The 14,101-nt window shown below is 41.6% G+C and overlaps 1 protein-coding gene across 1 annotated transcript in view; it reads right to left on the bottom strand.

Moving 5' to 3' along the window:
- Window positions 1-244: 244 nt before the first annotated feature.
- Window positions 245-14,101, bottom strand: part of LIX1 (limb and CNS expressed 1) — a 51,028-nt gene continuing 37,171 nt past the window's right edge. Inside the window, exons 3-6 of the mRNA XM_036925800.2 lie at window positions 11,554-11,694; window positions 9,347-9,442; window positions 2,568-2,645; window positions 245-765 (exon numbers count right to left, since the gene is read on the bottom strand). Of these exons, the coding sequence (XP_036781695.1) occupies window positions 478-765; window positions 2,568-2,645; window positions 9,347-9,442; window positions 11,554-11,694 (603 nt within the window). The 3' untranslated portion in view covers window positions 245-477. The remainder of the gene's footprint in view (window positions 766-2,567; window positions 2,646-9,346; window positions 9,443-11,553; window positions 11,695-14,101) is intronic.

Below are 14,101 nucleotides of genomic sequence, written 5' to 3'. Positions count from 1 at the left end.
AGCTTACAAAACTTAGGAAGAAACTCTGACCCTATGAATTTTTTTAAAAACAATCCATATCATTTATTTAATCCAAGTGTTTTTAAAAATTGCTATCATGCTACTTTCCCTAGTCCTGGCTGCTATTCTTCTGGGGGATGAGACACTGGCCCATTCTTTGATAAAAACATGCATGATCTAGCAAGGCATATCATCTGGACTGTTGGTTGGAGGCAGGCCAGTAAAATACCGTCAAACAATCCTTTCAGCCTGAGGTGGCATCATTGAGAACTTGCTGGGGAGACCGCAAGTAGAGGGATGTTGGGTCCTCTGAGGGTCCTATTACTCTCAGATTCTGTGCATGGAATGGGTGGGGAGAGTTAGCAGCCTGCAGGTAGTAGCTATAGGTGCTAAGCCCCTGATGACCTCCTTTGGTGAACTTCCCTATGTTAGAGTCCAGCCTCTGCCAATCTGGGGGGCAGCGGGGACCTGGCCTTGCTAGGGATAGCCACAAAGGGCAGTGAGGCTCAGCTGATCATCACTGGGTGAGGAAGTGTCAGGCTCACTGTAGATCTGAGTCAGGGCTAAATTCAGGATTTCTTTCTTTTCTTTGTAAAACCGTAGTTCTTGTCCTGCTTTCCTGGCTTCTTCCAACTCCCTCAGAGCCATTCGTAGCTCTTGAGAGAGAATCCCTGGCGACTCCCGCTCCTTCATGATCCAGTCCAGGGCCATGTGGCTGCGCATCTTTTCATCTAGGGAATACTGGGAATAGTAGGAGATGACTTCCTGGGAGCCAAGAAACAGAGTCCAAGGTGTCAGTGAAAAGCAACAAGGGCCCCTGAGCTCTCATGGCCCTCCCACACCTCCTCTCCTTTGCTTCTGCTACCTGCCACGCTCACTGGGGTTCTGCCCACAACTAAACCTCTCTGATGTCCACACACTGAAGCCAAACCCTGTGGCACACTTTGTAAAGGAAATGAGGGGCTGAGAAGCTGATACGGCAAAACAGGTCACTCCCGCTGGAGTCAAAACACTATCACCAGGAATGACTCGATGTTCACAAAACAGCTCTGACCTCACTAGAAAATATTTCTTCCTTTGAAGAAGCATTACTGTAACAACTGGTACAAACATTACCTCATTGATTCATTGAACTCTTCTGCCAGTATTATCTCCTTTGGCAAAATAGAGAGAGGGAAACAGCTATATGGAAGGAATTAGGGCAAATCTGGGTTTGGTCATATCCATTGCAGAAAGCAGGAAGCTTTGAGGCAGGAAAAGACTTAGAAACCAGGAGAGGCAACTTCATAACTGCTGTGTTGTTAGCCTAAGGGAAATAGTCCAAATGGCTTACAGAAACCTCAGAAAGAACTTTAAAAATGTGTTCTGGAATGTAGGCATTATCCTTATTGACATCACAATGGTACCTTCACGTACATTGTCACTTCCTTCTGCAAACAAGTAGTCGGTACCTGTCAGTTCTCCTGGGAAAAATTTGTCAAGGCACTGTAACATCATGTATGGGTTTGATGGATACACTTTAGGAAGATCTTGAGTGGATGCATTGCTTATTTTTATTTTCAAGAACATATGGTATTTATTTATGACCTTAACAAATTAAAAACAACCATGGAAAAGTGTTTATAACCAACTGGCATATTTCAAAGGCCTTTTATAAAATCAAAGGAAAAGAAAAAAAATAGCCAAAGCCATTGTCAGCTACTCATTTCTTTTCCATCTTTGACATTTTGAAAGCCAGACTTTCCAGGCAAGGAATGACTAAAAATTCCTGGGGCTACAGTGCATGGAACACTCTTACATCCACTCTCATCTTGCTGACTAGTAAGGCTTTGTTCCTTGTACAAATTCCTGTTAGCAAAACCTGAAGAGTAAATGACCATTTTTCAAAGTGTAATGGTAGATAAAAATAAACCTTGGAGGAGAGCAGGTGAAAACCGGTAAACATACAGGAGGGGTTTGACTTTTCTATAAAAGAAGGGGGAGGGGTGCTTCTCATAGGTAACAAAGAAATAATGAGACTCTCTGAAAAATAAAGAAGAAATTTTCAAAGAAAAAAATTGAGGTGACTGATGCCAGCTTGTCCACCTTTCTAATCATTTGTGTTGTCCTTGGGGGCTTTTGGTGGGGGTAAGAAAAATTCTCATGCTGCAACCAGCTTTACCTCTCTTCAGTGAGGAGGTTCAGAGACAATGCACTCTCGAATTTCTCTCTGCATCACAGAGTGGAAGAGGGCACAAATTCTAAGCAGGCAGGGCAGGTGCACAGGGTAGTTCAGCATTTGACTTGGAAACTAGGCCTGTCTAATGATCCCTCCATTATGGCATTCAGTACAGCTACCTAATCAGTCCCACGCCCAGTCAACATTTTTCTTCGTGTGCACATTTGGTCAGTCCGTGATTCCCCTGGACTGTTATACCTATGTTTTCATGTGTCCTCTGCTCTTACTTGATAAATAAGGTATCAGATTTAAATGAGAAAATTCCAAATAAAGGGCATTTCCTAGGTAGATAACAAGCCATCTGCTCAGTTTCTACAACACAAACCCATCCTTGATTGGGAAATCTCACCTGTCGGGAACACTTGGTTTCACGAAGGGCTTTCAGGCTTCCATTCCAGTGCAATAGTTGGAAAATGGTCATCAGCTCCTACAAAACCCAAACACCTGTCTTTAGTCTTAAAGCAGAAATATGTAAGAAAGTGCTTCAGTGGGATCCCCAAATGCAGCAGGGAAATAAATATGCACACAATAATGTCAGAGCACCTTGAGATTTTTCAAATAACAGAGTCCTCAGGCTTCTGGGGTACCTCTCATGTATGCATGAGTATAGATGCTCATAAACTTCTCTGTTTCTTTTATTAATCTGCTGTTTATTACAGGGGTCTCAGCTAAGAACTCAGAAGGGTAGAGGGAAAATTATTTTTCCTGCCCTACATACATTCATACTATTGAATACATTGCATTCATACAGGGAGGATGAGAAGGCTCTCTAGGTCCTAATATAAAGAATCTTTAAGATGTGTTGTTCAAATAAAGACAAGGTACACAACATGTATACTGTGTACTACTAGTTGATTGAAAAATAATAGAAGACCCCTATAAATATTTGCTTGTAAATGCTTGTAAGAGTTCCTCCAAGATACAAAAGTAACATTAGTTGCCTCCAGGGAGAGAAAAGTCATGTCTGGCAGACAGGAGTGGGAAAGAAACCTTCCTCTGACATTCTTTTGCCCCTTTTGAGTTTTGAATCACGTTAGTATTACATATTAGAGAAAATAATTTTTTTAAATTTATGCCAAAAAATAAGTATAAAGCATATAATAGACTACAGAAACTATAAAACACTCCTAACTATATAAACTCAGTCGAGAAAATGCCATAAAATATGGACAATAAGTTCGAATTGACATTAAAATCCACCCAATGGGCAGGGCTCTGCACAACGTTGAGCTTTTCTATCAGCATCATCTTTTCCCTGCATGACATCAAAGCAAGTTAAAGTGTATAAACACACTGAAGATTTCACTTTCCTAATGTGATTAGAACTAGCTGCCTTTCATTGAATTTATCTTCCTTCCTTCCTCCTGTTCGTCTTCCCTTCCTCTCTCCCTCCCTCCTTTCTTTCTTTGTCAGAGAGACATCTATTGCAGATTAATGCCATAAACCACATCTATGTAATTATTAGAAAATAACAATATAATTAAGGAATTTCCTGGTCATGAGACTAGTTATGAAAACTTAACATTTATACAGATGTCCTACTGCCCATCTGACTTTTATTGTCTTTACCTCTGCTTGCTCTGGAAAATATTTTCATTATGAAAATCCGAAGACACGAAGTCATTTTAGACGTCTTAAAATGATTAGGTAAAATTTAAAGCTATAAAATGATCAGAAGGGCAAACAGCCACTACTCTTAGATCTAAAATTGCCATTATAATATAGTACTTTTCTTCTTTTCAGTCTGGGATCCAGTTTGGGATTTTGTCTATGTTGTATTGCACAGTAAGCATCCCAGGAGCCCACAGGGACCTCAGTAAAAGCAAAACCATGTGTTTCCATTAATTAAAATACAAGATGGATACCAGCTGAATTACTCCTGCTGCCCCAAACAGAAACCCCACTGTCTGCCCAGGGTCCTGGATTCAGTGCCCAGGGAAGCTGTTCCTCGCATGCCCTCTCTCTTCCAGTTCTTCCTTATCCCGTCCAAGTTTTCACTCTGCCACATCACTATGCTAATTTGGGAAAGTGAGTATGCTTTGTTTTATGACCAATTTTTACCTAATCTGGCTCTCAGAGCTGTGCTTCTCATCAAAGTCACCCTGGTAACCTTGGAGGGTAAATTTGTGCTGTCTTTCCTGTATCCTCAAACTTGCTCTCTGAACAGTTCGTAGCCATAAAGATGAATATATCTTTATATCCTGATGTAAAATAGTCTCTGTGGTATTACAGGAGAGTTAATATTTACAAATAAGATTTTTTTCTCATTTTATGTTTATTATTAGGACTCCACTTGGATTCTTTTGTATTCTATTGTATATATCTGTTTTTAAAAATAATAAAATAAATATGACCTGCACTCCTCTATCTTCCTCCCAACCCTAATCTTCATATCAAGTTGAGAACCCAGAAAGATGTACTGAGTTTATTCTGTGACTTCCAATAGCCCTCTTAGTATTGTCCTTACATCCTTGTGGCCCAGCCTATTACTAACAGGGCTCTTAATTCCATCCTCTGACAATTGTAGGCTTAGTAACATATTGTTCCTCCAAGGTCTTCTGGGCTCTCAACTATGCACTATACACTACACATGTATAAACTCCCCTTCCAGATAAACTCCTACCATTCTACCAGCAATCCGCCCTAAGATTTTAGAGCTCACAGTTCTACTGTCAACAGAACGAGATCCTTTCTCATGTCCCTTTGCATCCTCCATCTCTCAAAAACTTCCCACAGACACTTGAACTGTGTTTCACTGCAGAAGGAGGGTCATTCTCCTCACCCCTAAATTCTACATTTGTCTAAATTTCTATTCTATCACCAAGGAGATTTTTTTCTCCTCAGTAATACAACTGCTTCTTCCTGCTCTTGTTCCTAAAATCCTCCAGGAAAGATGACCTTCTTACTGCCTTTTTATATTATGTCGCAGTCCCTTTTTGCCCTCTTCTATAGAGATATTAATCTTGCCATCATTTGTAAAGGATATTGAAATAGTCCCACACTCTTCTTATTCCACTTCTTGAGCCTTCGGCTTGACCCCAGGAAATCCTCATGAGCCTCTCATTGATTCCATCAGATATCCTTGCATTATTGCAGATTAGTGAGGAAAGGGCTGCTGTGAACTTTGTCAGGATTTGCTTCCTGGTCTCACTGTGATCCCTTGCCACCTGGTCTTCACAGTCTTGTTTTCTACCTGTCCAAACCCTGTCACTTAAAAGAAGTCTGCTTGGTGAGCTGTCTGTCTTGCTGCCCACTGAAGTCTTTGTGCTGTGTGTGTTAGTGGGCTGATCTAGAAACCTGGAGAGCCTGGGTGGAGTGAGTCACGCAGGTTCAGGATCTTTTATTTATATAGAATTCTCTGTTTAAAATTTTGATATTTTGTATGTCATGAATTTTTACACATTAATTTTGAGTTTTTTAAAATATGGCATTATAATACTGTGTTGCTTACTGAGGCTTTTGATGTCCCTTTACATTTTGTGCTTGCCTAACTCTCCTCACCTAGTCTGGGCCCATCTCATGAATCTGTCTTCATGAACTTGGGATCTGTGCTGTCACACAGGGCCCTGAGCTTGGTTAAATGCTCTGCTGACTTGAAATTCTGCTCATTTTTTAACAAAAGGCCCTGCATTTTCATTTTGCACTGGCCATCCCCTCCCATCCCCCAAGTTATGTCACCAGTCCCAATCAGCAAAGTGAATTTGAAATCAAAAGGACAATCAAGCCCTGTGATCTCCTTCTCTTTAGGGAAAATTGCAGTTGCAGCTTTTATTCTACTGCCTTCCTTGTTCATTTTGTCATTCGTTCCATTTAAACCAACAACTGGGCTCCTTCCTCACAGTGCTGCCTAGTATTGCCTCCCACTAGACACAATGTTTGGCCTTTCAGTTACTTTTGGGGAGAAAATGCACACTGCTTCTCTTTGGAACTATGTCTGGGAGACTGGTTTGGTCCTGTGATTCATCAGAAATAAGAAAAACAAACACTGTAAATGGAGAACTTGAAAAACAGGTGGGCACCATCTCCCCACCCAAGAGAATGGATTTAAGAGGAAATTTGTTTATGGGATGAGGTTTTAAAAGGCGACCTGGAGAATTTAGCAAAGATGTAAATAAACAACTTGTCCTTGGATTGCATTAGGCTTCAGAATAAATAAATGAACCAGCTTCAGTCAAAGTCGGCCTCAAATCTGACCTTGACAAGACCCAGTGGCTAATGCTGTCGCCATCTCTTTTCCCAAACATCAGGCAGTTTTCTCTAAGGCAAGGCTACCTCAAAACAGGCATCTCAACTTCCCGCCCACGAAGTGAAGGTAAGCAGAAGCCTATCATGTTTCCTCTGAGTACTGCCGCCTTGACGGCCCCCTGGAAGGCCTGTGGGCATTCAGGAGACAGCAGCCTTGTTTTTGTATGGCAGAGTCATCCATAGCTAGATACAAACACACATCTATTACCCACCAGGGTACTGAATTGCTTTGTCGGCTGTGAACAGCCCAGCTCTGCGGACAATTTCCATTATGTGCAGAAACAAGCCGATGCATTTAACCCAGGCCACCAAGGGATGTGGCAGGACCCAGCAGGCAACCTAGAACTGGCGGAAGCAAAAAGGATAAGCTCCATTGCCCTCCTCCTGGGCTGCCAGCATCCATACTGCGGGGAGGGAATTTGGATTTTTTCCTGCCCTCACATTTTCCTTTTCCTTTGTCCTCCATCCTGCATCCAGCCTCTTTTATGAGAATTTATGAAGCATTTCCACAGTATGATTCAAATTACTATTTCACATGTTTAAATACCTTACTACACAGACCACACAGAAAACATACAGCACATAGCAAGGCAATGAAAGTATTACTAGAAGGCAAGTGAGTGCTGCTTTTCATAGTATTTGGGCAAAATCTTATTTTTTTTTTTAATCTTTCCCTCTCCATCTTTGGTGGACTAACCCAACTGCATTCAAAACCTGTTCTTGATTTTTCTGAAAGTAACTACTAAATCGTATACAAGCTACTATGGTACTGAGGCAGGCAACATTCACTCTATAATGAAGAAATATAACATTCTTTTGGAGAGGTTGAGAGGAGGGGAGAAATTAAAATAAGTAAGGTTTTTCCTTGGGGGAATCACTATGCTAGATGCTTTATAAATATCTAATTATGTAAATCCCACAAAAATCCTACACAATAGGCATTATGATTCTTATTTTATAGATGGGAAAGTTGAGTCTCAAAATGTTAAATTCACAGGTGGCAAGTGGTTAGAATAGGCTTCACACATAGGCCTGTATGATTTTTAAAACTTTGTGCTCTTTCTCTTGTGTTATGCTCCTCCACTTTATTTTTCCTCTGTGTGACTTTAGATTGCAACGGGGAGATAAAAGAACCCTTTACTGTTCCACCCTTTTATTCTATAACAAGGAACATGAAACGATGTATAGGGTGCTGTGCTCCCCCATTGTCATCTGAAACTATTAGGTTGGATAAAGCTGTCAAGGGAACCTGCCTGGGAGCCTCTGGCATTTCCAGTAAAGCAGTCCTTCTATAGAAATACATACAATAACAGTTGTTAAACTTCATTGAGCGCTTACCATATATCCCAGGAACTATTCTGGACTCTCTCTATTGTCCCATTTTAACCCTCACAATGGCCCTGTGAGGTGGCACCACTACTACTATTCTCCCCGATTTATACACAGATGAGGAAACAGATGTAGAGGTGAGGAGCATAGCCAGGTTAAAATGGACCAGCTCCAAAGGTTAGAACCCTGACCCTCTCTAGCCCAGAGGGTAGGCTTTAAGGATATTTGGTCTTGTGAAAACCAAGACAAGCAACATTAAAGGTCAGGGAGACAATGGCCACTTAAGGAGAAAACTGGATGACTGAGATCCTAGGACAAGGTGAAGAAACAGTATTTTTATTTCTACCAAACAAGGGACTGATGAGGAAAAATGTTTTTTTTAAATGGGCAGGGAGGATGTTTCCATCTGAGAAGTGGCTATACCCCAGCAGTCAGGAAAAGAGCTTGAAAAGTACCAAAGAAGGTATCTGAAAGTTAGTGGCTTCAGGGTTCAGGTGTAACATCATTGTAAATTATATCATGATGAACCTTCTTATCCATAAAACTTTTGTCTCTGATTGCTTCTTGGAATCTAACCTAACAAAACAGAAATGCTGGGGGTAAAGGCTGTTCATCACAGCATTGGGTATTGACTCCTGCTAGCATTGCACGTATGTGGATGTTCACCTGCATTCAAGTTTAGTAGAGCGCACACATTTCACGCCCATTCACTACTTAATTTTCATCTGCCCAGCCTTATATAGGACAGTAGTTGGGAGTGTGAGCTCAGAAATCAGACGGTGTGGGTCTGAACTCTGGCTCCGCCATTTGCTAAGCCAAATGACACACTTCCTTCAATGCCATGAAAATAATATTACTCATATATTTGTTGTGAGGATTAAATTATGATAATATTTCTTAAATGCTTAGCACATTGCCAAAGTAAGCATCCAATAAGCATCAGCTATTCTTATTCTTATTGTTTCTGTTAATATAATAATTTAATTTGTAAATCATATGTATTAAGTTCCTCAGCTATATTTTTGCTTGTCAGTGGTGCAAAAAAGGGTTACAGCTTGTTAAGTTTTTTTTATTTAGTTAATGATACTAGGTGACCGATCTTTAACAGAAATGCCAGCTCTGAGGGAGACATTGTTTAATATACATTGCATGCATCTTTATCTATGACTTCTGAAAATTAAGCTCCAAATGGTCACAACCAAGACTTAAAACTGTTTGATTTGGTTTAAGGGGGAACTTTGTCCTGAAAAGCTGGTGGAATGTTACAGGGTCATAAAATGGTGTTGGTGTTCCCCACTTGTTTCTTAGACATAAGTCTTTCATTGTCCTTTAAGAAACCAAAGATTGCGTTTCATATGCTTGTTTATTTTAGCCTACTGAGGTATGGCTAATGATGGAGCTACCAGGGTGGATTTTAAGAGGGTTAAATTAAAATGACCAAAGCAACAAAAAAGAGTAACGTTTCCTGGGACAGGAGATGTTAGTGATAAGAGTGGCATTCTCCCAGGCTTCTGGATTGTGTAGCAAAAACCTCTGTGGCAGGAGGTTAGGTACCTGAAATTCCAGCATGGTCTTGCCCATATTTGACTCCAACATGTAGTGGTAGGCTCCAATGCTGGTGCTGGGGTCATCCGCGTCATCCAAAGTGCCCTTAGGAAGGAAGCAGAAAAGGGAAACGTTACATATTTGTCCTCCTCTTCTTTGGTGGTCATGAATTAATACTGGGGCCGCACAGCAAGCCTTCTATTGTTGTCCTAAACCTTCAGGTGTGCATTCTACAACCAAATCTGCAATTGATTTGGGATTAAATCATTAATCTCACCATGAGTCAGTGTAAAGAGGATTTTGTAATCAATTTGAATCTAGCTTTTAATTGGAATGTTAACTATCTGCTCACTAAAAGAATCATCATCTCAAAGCACGATTTCCTGTGTCCCTGCCCAGGGTTTTGGTGTGGTGGCATTTATGTTTCAGTAGCTGCCCTCTGAGGCTGCTTTCATCTGTTAGTGAAATCTTGAAATGCTGACCTTGTTCCGATTCTGATGATAACCAGGCAAGATTATGTAATTGACAGGAAAGAATTCTTTGGTTGTACAGACCATTCATATTTTACTGCCATGATTCTTAATGGGAGCTTTTCATAATATGCTAGTGTTCAGCCTGGAGACATGGGTCTTGGTTTATATTTTTTCACTTCTGGAGCACTTAATCTTTAGGAAACAAGACGGGTGGGTGATGGTTAGAAATGAAATGAAATTCCCCTTCACTTTGCTTAGGGGAGTGGCAGTAAAAGCTAACATAAGCTCTGGGGTGGTGTTGGGGCCTGCCCTTCAGTACCCCACAGCCTTGGGTTCCTGGGAACGTGGGCAGTGGCTTTGTGAGATTGAACAAACAACCACCAGCATCAGATAGCAGCAAATTTATAGCTTTTGAATGCAATAACATTAACACACTACTGCTGAAATATTTATGTTGGCTTTTTAAATATCCCAGAGGAAATCCATCCAGAAGCCTGCAAACCTTACATATTCGCTTTCCTTAGAAATTTCCATGAAAAAATGATATATTACATTTACACTGTGGGCCCCTCCCTGCTTCTGAGAAAATTCCACACATATAAATCACGCATCATTTTCCTAACTTCTCTTCCTCAAAGGCACTTGAAATTTATAGGGCAGGAAAATGAAGGTTTCCTTTCATCCTCAGAACAGACACAGAACAGATACAGATCCCAGACATCTCCCTGACAGGTCAGCCCCTCTCTGTCCCCGGCCCCTTCCCTTATCTCTGTGTGTTGGGAGCATTTATGAAGGAAAAGGAGCACAGGGGTCACTGCTAGAGTGGTACTGTCTCCTTCATGATCAGCAGCTTCTCCAGAATGACAGAACCTTTACAGTCAGGTTAAGGGAATCAGAGAATGAAAACCTCAGATGGGGTTTATCCATGCTTAAAGGTGAAGCCAGGAGGGGGCTAATCCCTTTAGTAATGCCAAGTTCCTGCCCTTGGAGGTCACACAGGGAACCCCAAGGCTTCCTCCATGGTTTATAATTTTCAGGTAACAAGATCAGGAGCTCCAAATAATTCACAGGCAAATCTTCTACTTCTAGATAACAGAAAATGTCCCATCTAAAATTCTAAGACAGAATTTCTTGCTCTTAAAGCACTTTGCATTTAATTATGTCCATTACAGAACTTTTCAAAGCTCTGTCAAAGAAGTAATTGAACTTAAGCATGGTGATTCCAATAGCTAACAATAATGGGCATACTGCTTTTCTCATATCTAAGCAGTCAGCGTTTCCTTAAAAATACAGATTGCAGGACCCCATGCTGGCTGGAGAATCAGCATTTCTAATAGGCATTTCAAATAATTTTTATGATTAGTTAAGTTTGTGGGAGAAAATGAGCTCTATGATAAAGCAGAATTCAACTGCATGTGTTCTCAGGCCCTAAAAGAATCAATGCTTCTCAAACAGCAAAGATTCAAATAAACAAGGTAGATCAAATTATGTACCTTGATATAAGGGTTGATAAATGCGATCCAGGGAGGCTAAAAATATTACTGAGATGGATAGAATAGGGAACCAGATCCAATTTCATGATTTCCAATCCACATTTTCTTTTTGCTGAAAATTAATGATTTAATGGGTAAAAATGAAACCTGCACAATACTTTAAATTTGCTCACTTTAGCATCTCCAGTGATTCAAAGGCCTCAAGTGTTCTCAGTGCAGCCAGCTCCCCCCTTCCCTGGTGGGTACTCACGCTAGTAGAAGCAACTGCTTCCTGCACACTTTCCATGATGAATTCCTTGGTGATCCTGCGAGAGGGCAGCTCATTGAAGAGGGAGTTGATTAGAGCCACTTTAGCTGCATCCCTCCTGGCCTCAGCTCTACTTAAGCAGCACTTGAGAAGGGAAGGAGAAAAAGAATCATTAAAGGATTCAGCAGCTCACCATTTTCTCTCTGCCACAATGGGTCTCTGGACATTTCTATTCATATATTTACTGTCTGCACCTATTCTTTCATACCCATTGCTAACCCCCTGAAGATGATAGAGATTTTCTTTTAGCTCTAGAGTCTGTGCAAATGTGTTGGTCTGTTTTCAAATGCTTTTTGTCTTATTTCACAGTCATTGAATGTCTGCTATATACCAGAGATTTTACATATTCTTTTAATAATAAAAGCAATAATGACTACTACTGTGTGATTGGCAATCACATTCATTATCAGGGCCTTCCTCAAATCCTTATTTCAGAGGAAAAGAAATGTAAGGACAGAAGGAAAAGGGATTTACAACAGTGATGAAGAACACAGGTTCTGTAGTCAGTTTTCTTGGGGTCAGATCCAACTCGAGCTAATATGGAGAAAGCACTGAGAATAGGTGGCACACAGCAACACTCTATGAGAACATCCCAGTCTTCTATATCCTTTTCACCTTCAGGTTAGGACCAAGGGGCTGTTGCCAAAATCTATTGTTTTTGTTTCAACAGCATTTATCCCCCACCTTCCTTCTAATAATAGTTTCCTGATTTTCTGGAGGCCTATCCATTCCACCTTGCTCTCCATCCACACAGTTTGTGTGGAGCATGCTCCATTTGCCCTTCCTGAAGTTAGGGGCCATAGGCAGCCTATAATTAAAAAATTAATAATTTCTCCCGAAGTAATATTGCTCTCCCTCCTCTTAGCCTGGCTTTCCCATAGCTCTCATGGATCTGCTTAATGTATTCTGATTCTGTTCTGCCCTGTCTCTTATCAACTGCCCAACTCCTCTTATTCAACATCTGACATAGTGTGCACCCTGGGGGATCCAGATAGGCAGATGAAGCCCTATGAGAACGGCACTATCCTTGGAGCACAAGCGTGTCGGAGGACCCCAGGGTGTAACGGCCTCTCTCCTACCAGGTCCTGTGAACTGTCCATGGTCCTCAACCCTACACCAGGCCTCCTAGTCGGAAACAAGCCCTGGGAAGAGAGGCTCAGGCCCGGGTCCTGGTTAACAGGGTGGCAGGCCTCACTTGCTCTGCCACTCAGTGACTATGAGACCTGAAATGCCTGAACTTTGGGGCTTATTTCCTCAATGGGCAAAGGGGGAGACTAGCTCTGATCTCTAAGGCTCCTACTACCTAAAATCTGTGTTTCTCAAAGTCAGTATTGCTTGGTGACTGATGTTAAAGAACAGGGAAAGCACCCAAGACCCCACTTCACTCTGCAGTTTCATAGCCTTGAGGGCTCAGGAGTACCACTGGGAAAAGCCAAACTCTTCCAGTTTGCCTTCAGCACATCACTACCTCTACTTCATCTGCCCTAGGCTAACTATCTCTGCACTGATCCAGAAACACTCCAAACTCATGCTCTTGTGTTCTTCAGAGGCCAGCCTCTTCCCTTTCTCTCTATAAATCCAGTATGAGCCCCCTGAGGTCAGGCCCTAATCTCCTCTGATTTTCTCTCTGAGACCTTTCTCCTGGAACGTTTGTGACTATTATTGTAATGATCCTGTACTTGACTACAGATTACCTCTTCATGCCCCTTCCCCAACCTCCAGGCCTGAAAAGCGTCCCTTTATACACTTCTTAAATATCCTCCAGAGTGCCTACTGCCAGGGTCAGTGCTTAAAGGTGCTTGCACATGGTTAGTACACAGATACAGTAATGACAAGAATTTTGAAATGGTAGGAATGTGACACCAAAAAGGATGGAGAAAACTTGTGTCAGGAGCCTAACAAAACAGAACAGTTACATGCTGCTATTTTAACTTACAACACAAAGAGATTTCCAGTATCTCTCCTTTTAATGAAGAATGGAGCTAATGTTCTAAAATGTATGTGAAAAGTGGTTTTGGGTTTTCCTCCTTAGTGTTGAATGACAAACAAGAAGGCTTTGGGGTAGCTTTAGGCAGCAAAGCCATTCAAGGTTTACACCTCTCTCAAGGTTTAGGCCACCTGTATTAAACAGGTGTGTATGTGAGCAGATCTGGGCAATAGATTGGCTTTACATTGTGAACTTGGCTGGGAATTTATGGGACACTGAGTCACAGACTTTTGCAGCAGCTCAAGTGCCACCTCTTCCAGGAAGCTTTCCCTAACCACTCCCAGGGCCAGGCTGGGAGGAGCACTGTCCTTGAGAGGCACTCACCACACTGCCATGTAATTGTCTGCTAGTGCTCTGCCCCCTGGCCCCCAGTCTGTGATGGCAGAGTCTGTGACTTAGTCATCTCTGGGTCCTTGCACCTGCAATATGGTTTGTTGAATGAATAACTGAATGTGCCTAGGGAAGGCAAACACAAGTCACTAATACACTAACAAAATACTCAAG

The sequence above is a fragment of the Manis pentadactyla genome, chromosome 2 (genome assembly GCF_030020395.1).
Source record: "Manis pentadactyla isolate mManPen7 chromosome 2, mManPen7.hap1, whole genome shotgun sequence".
Classification (NCBI taxonomy): domain Eukaryota; kingdom Metazoa; phylum Chordata; class Mammalia; order Pholidota; family Manidae; genus Manis; species Manis pentadactyla.
This window is presented reverse-complemented; position numbering and strand designations above follow the sequence as displayed.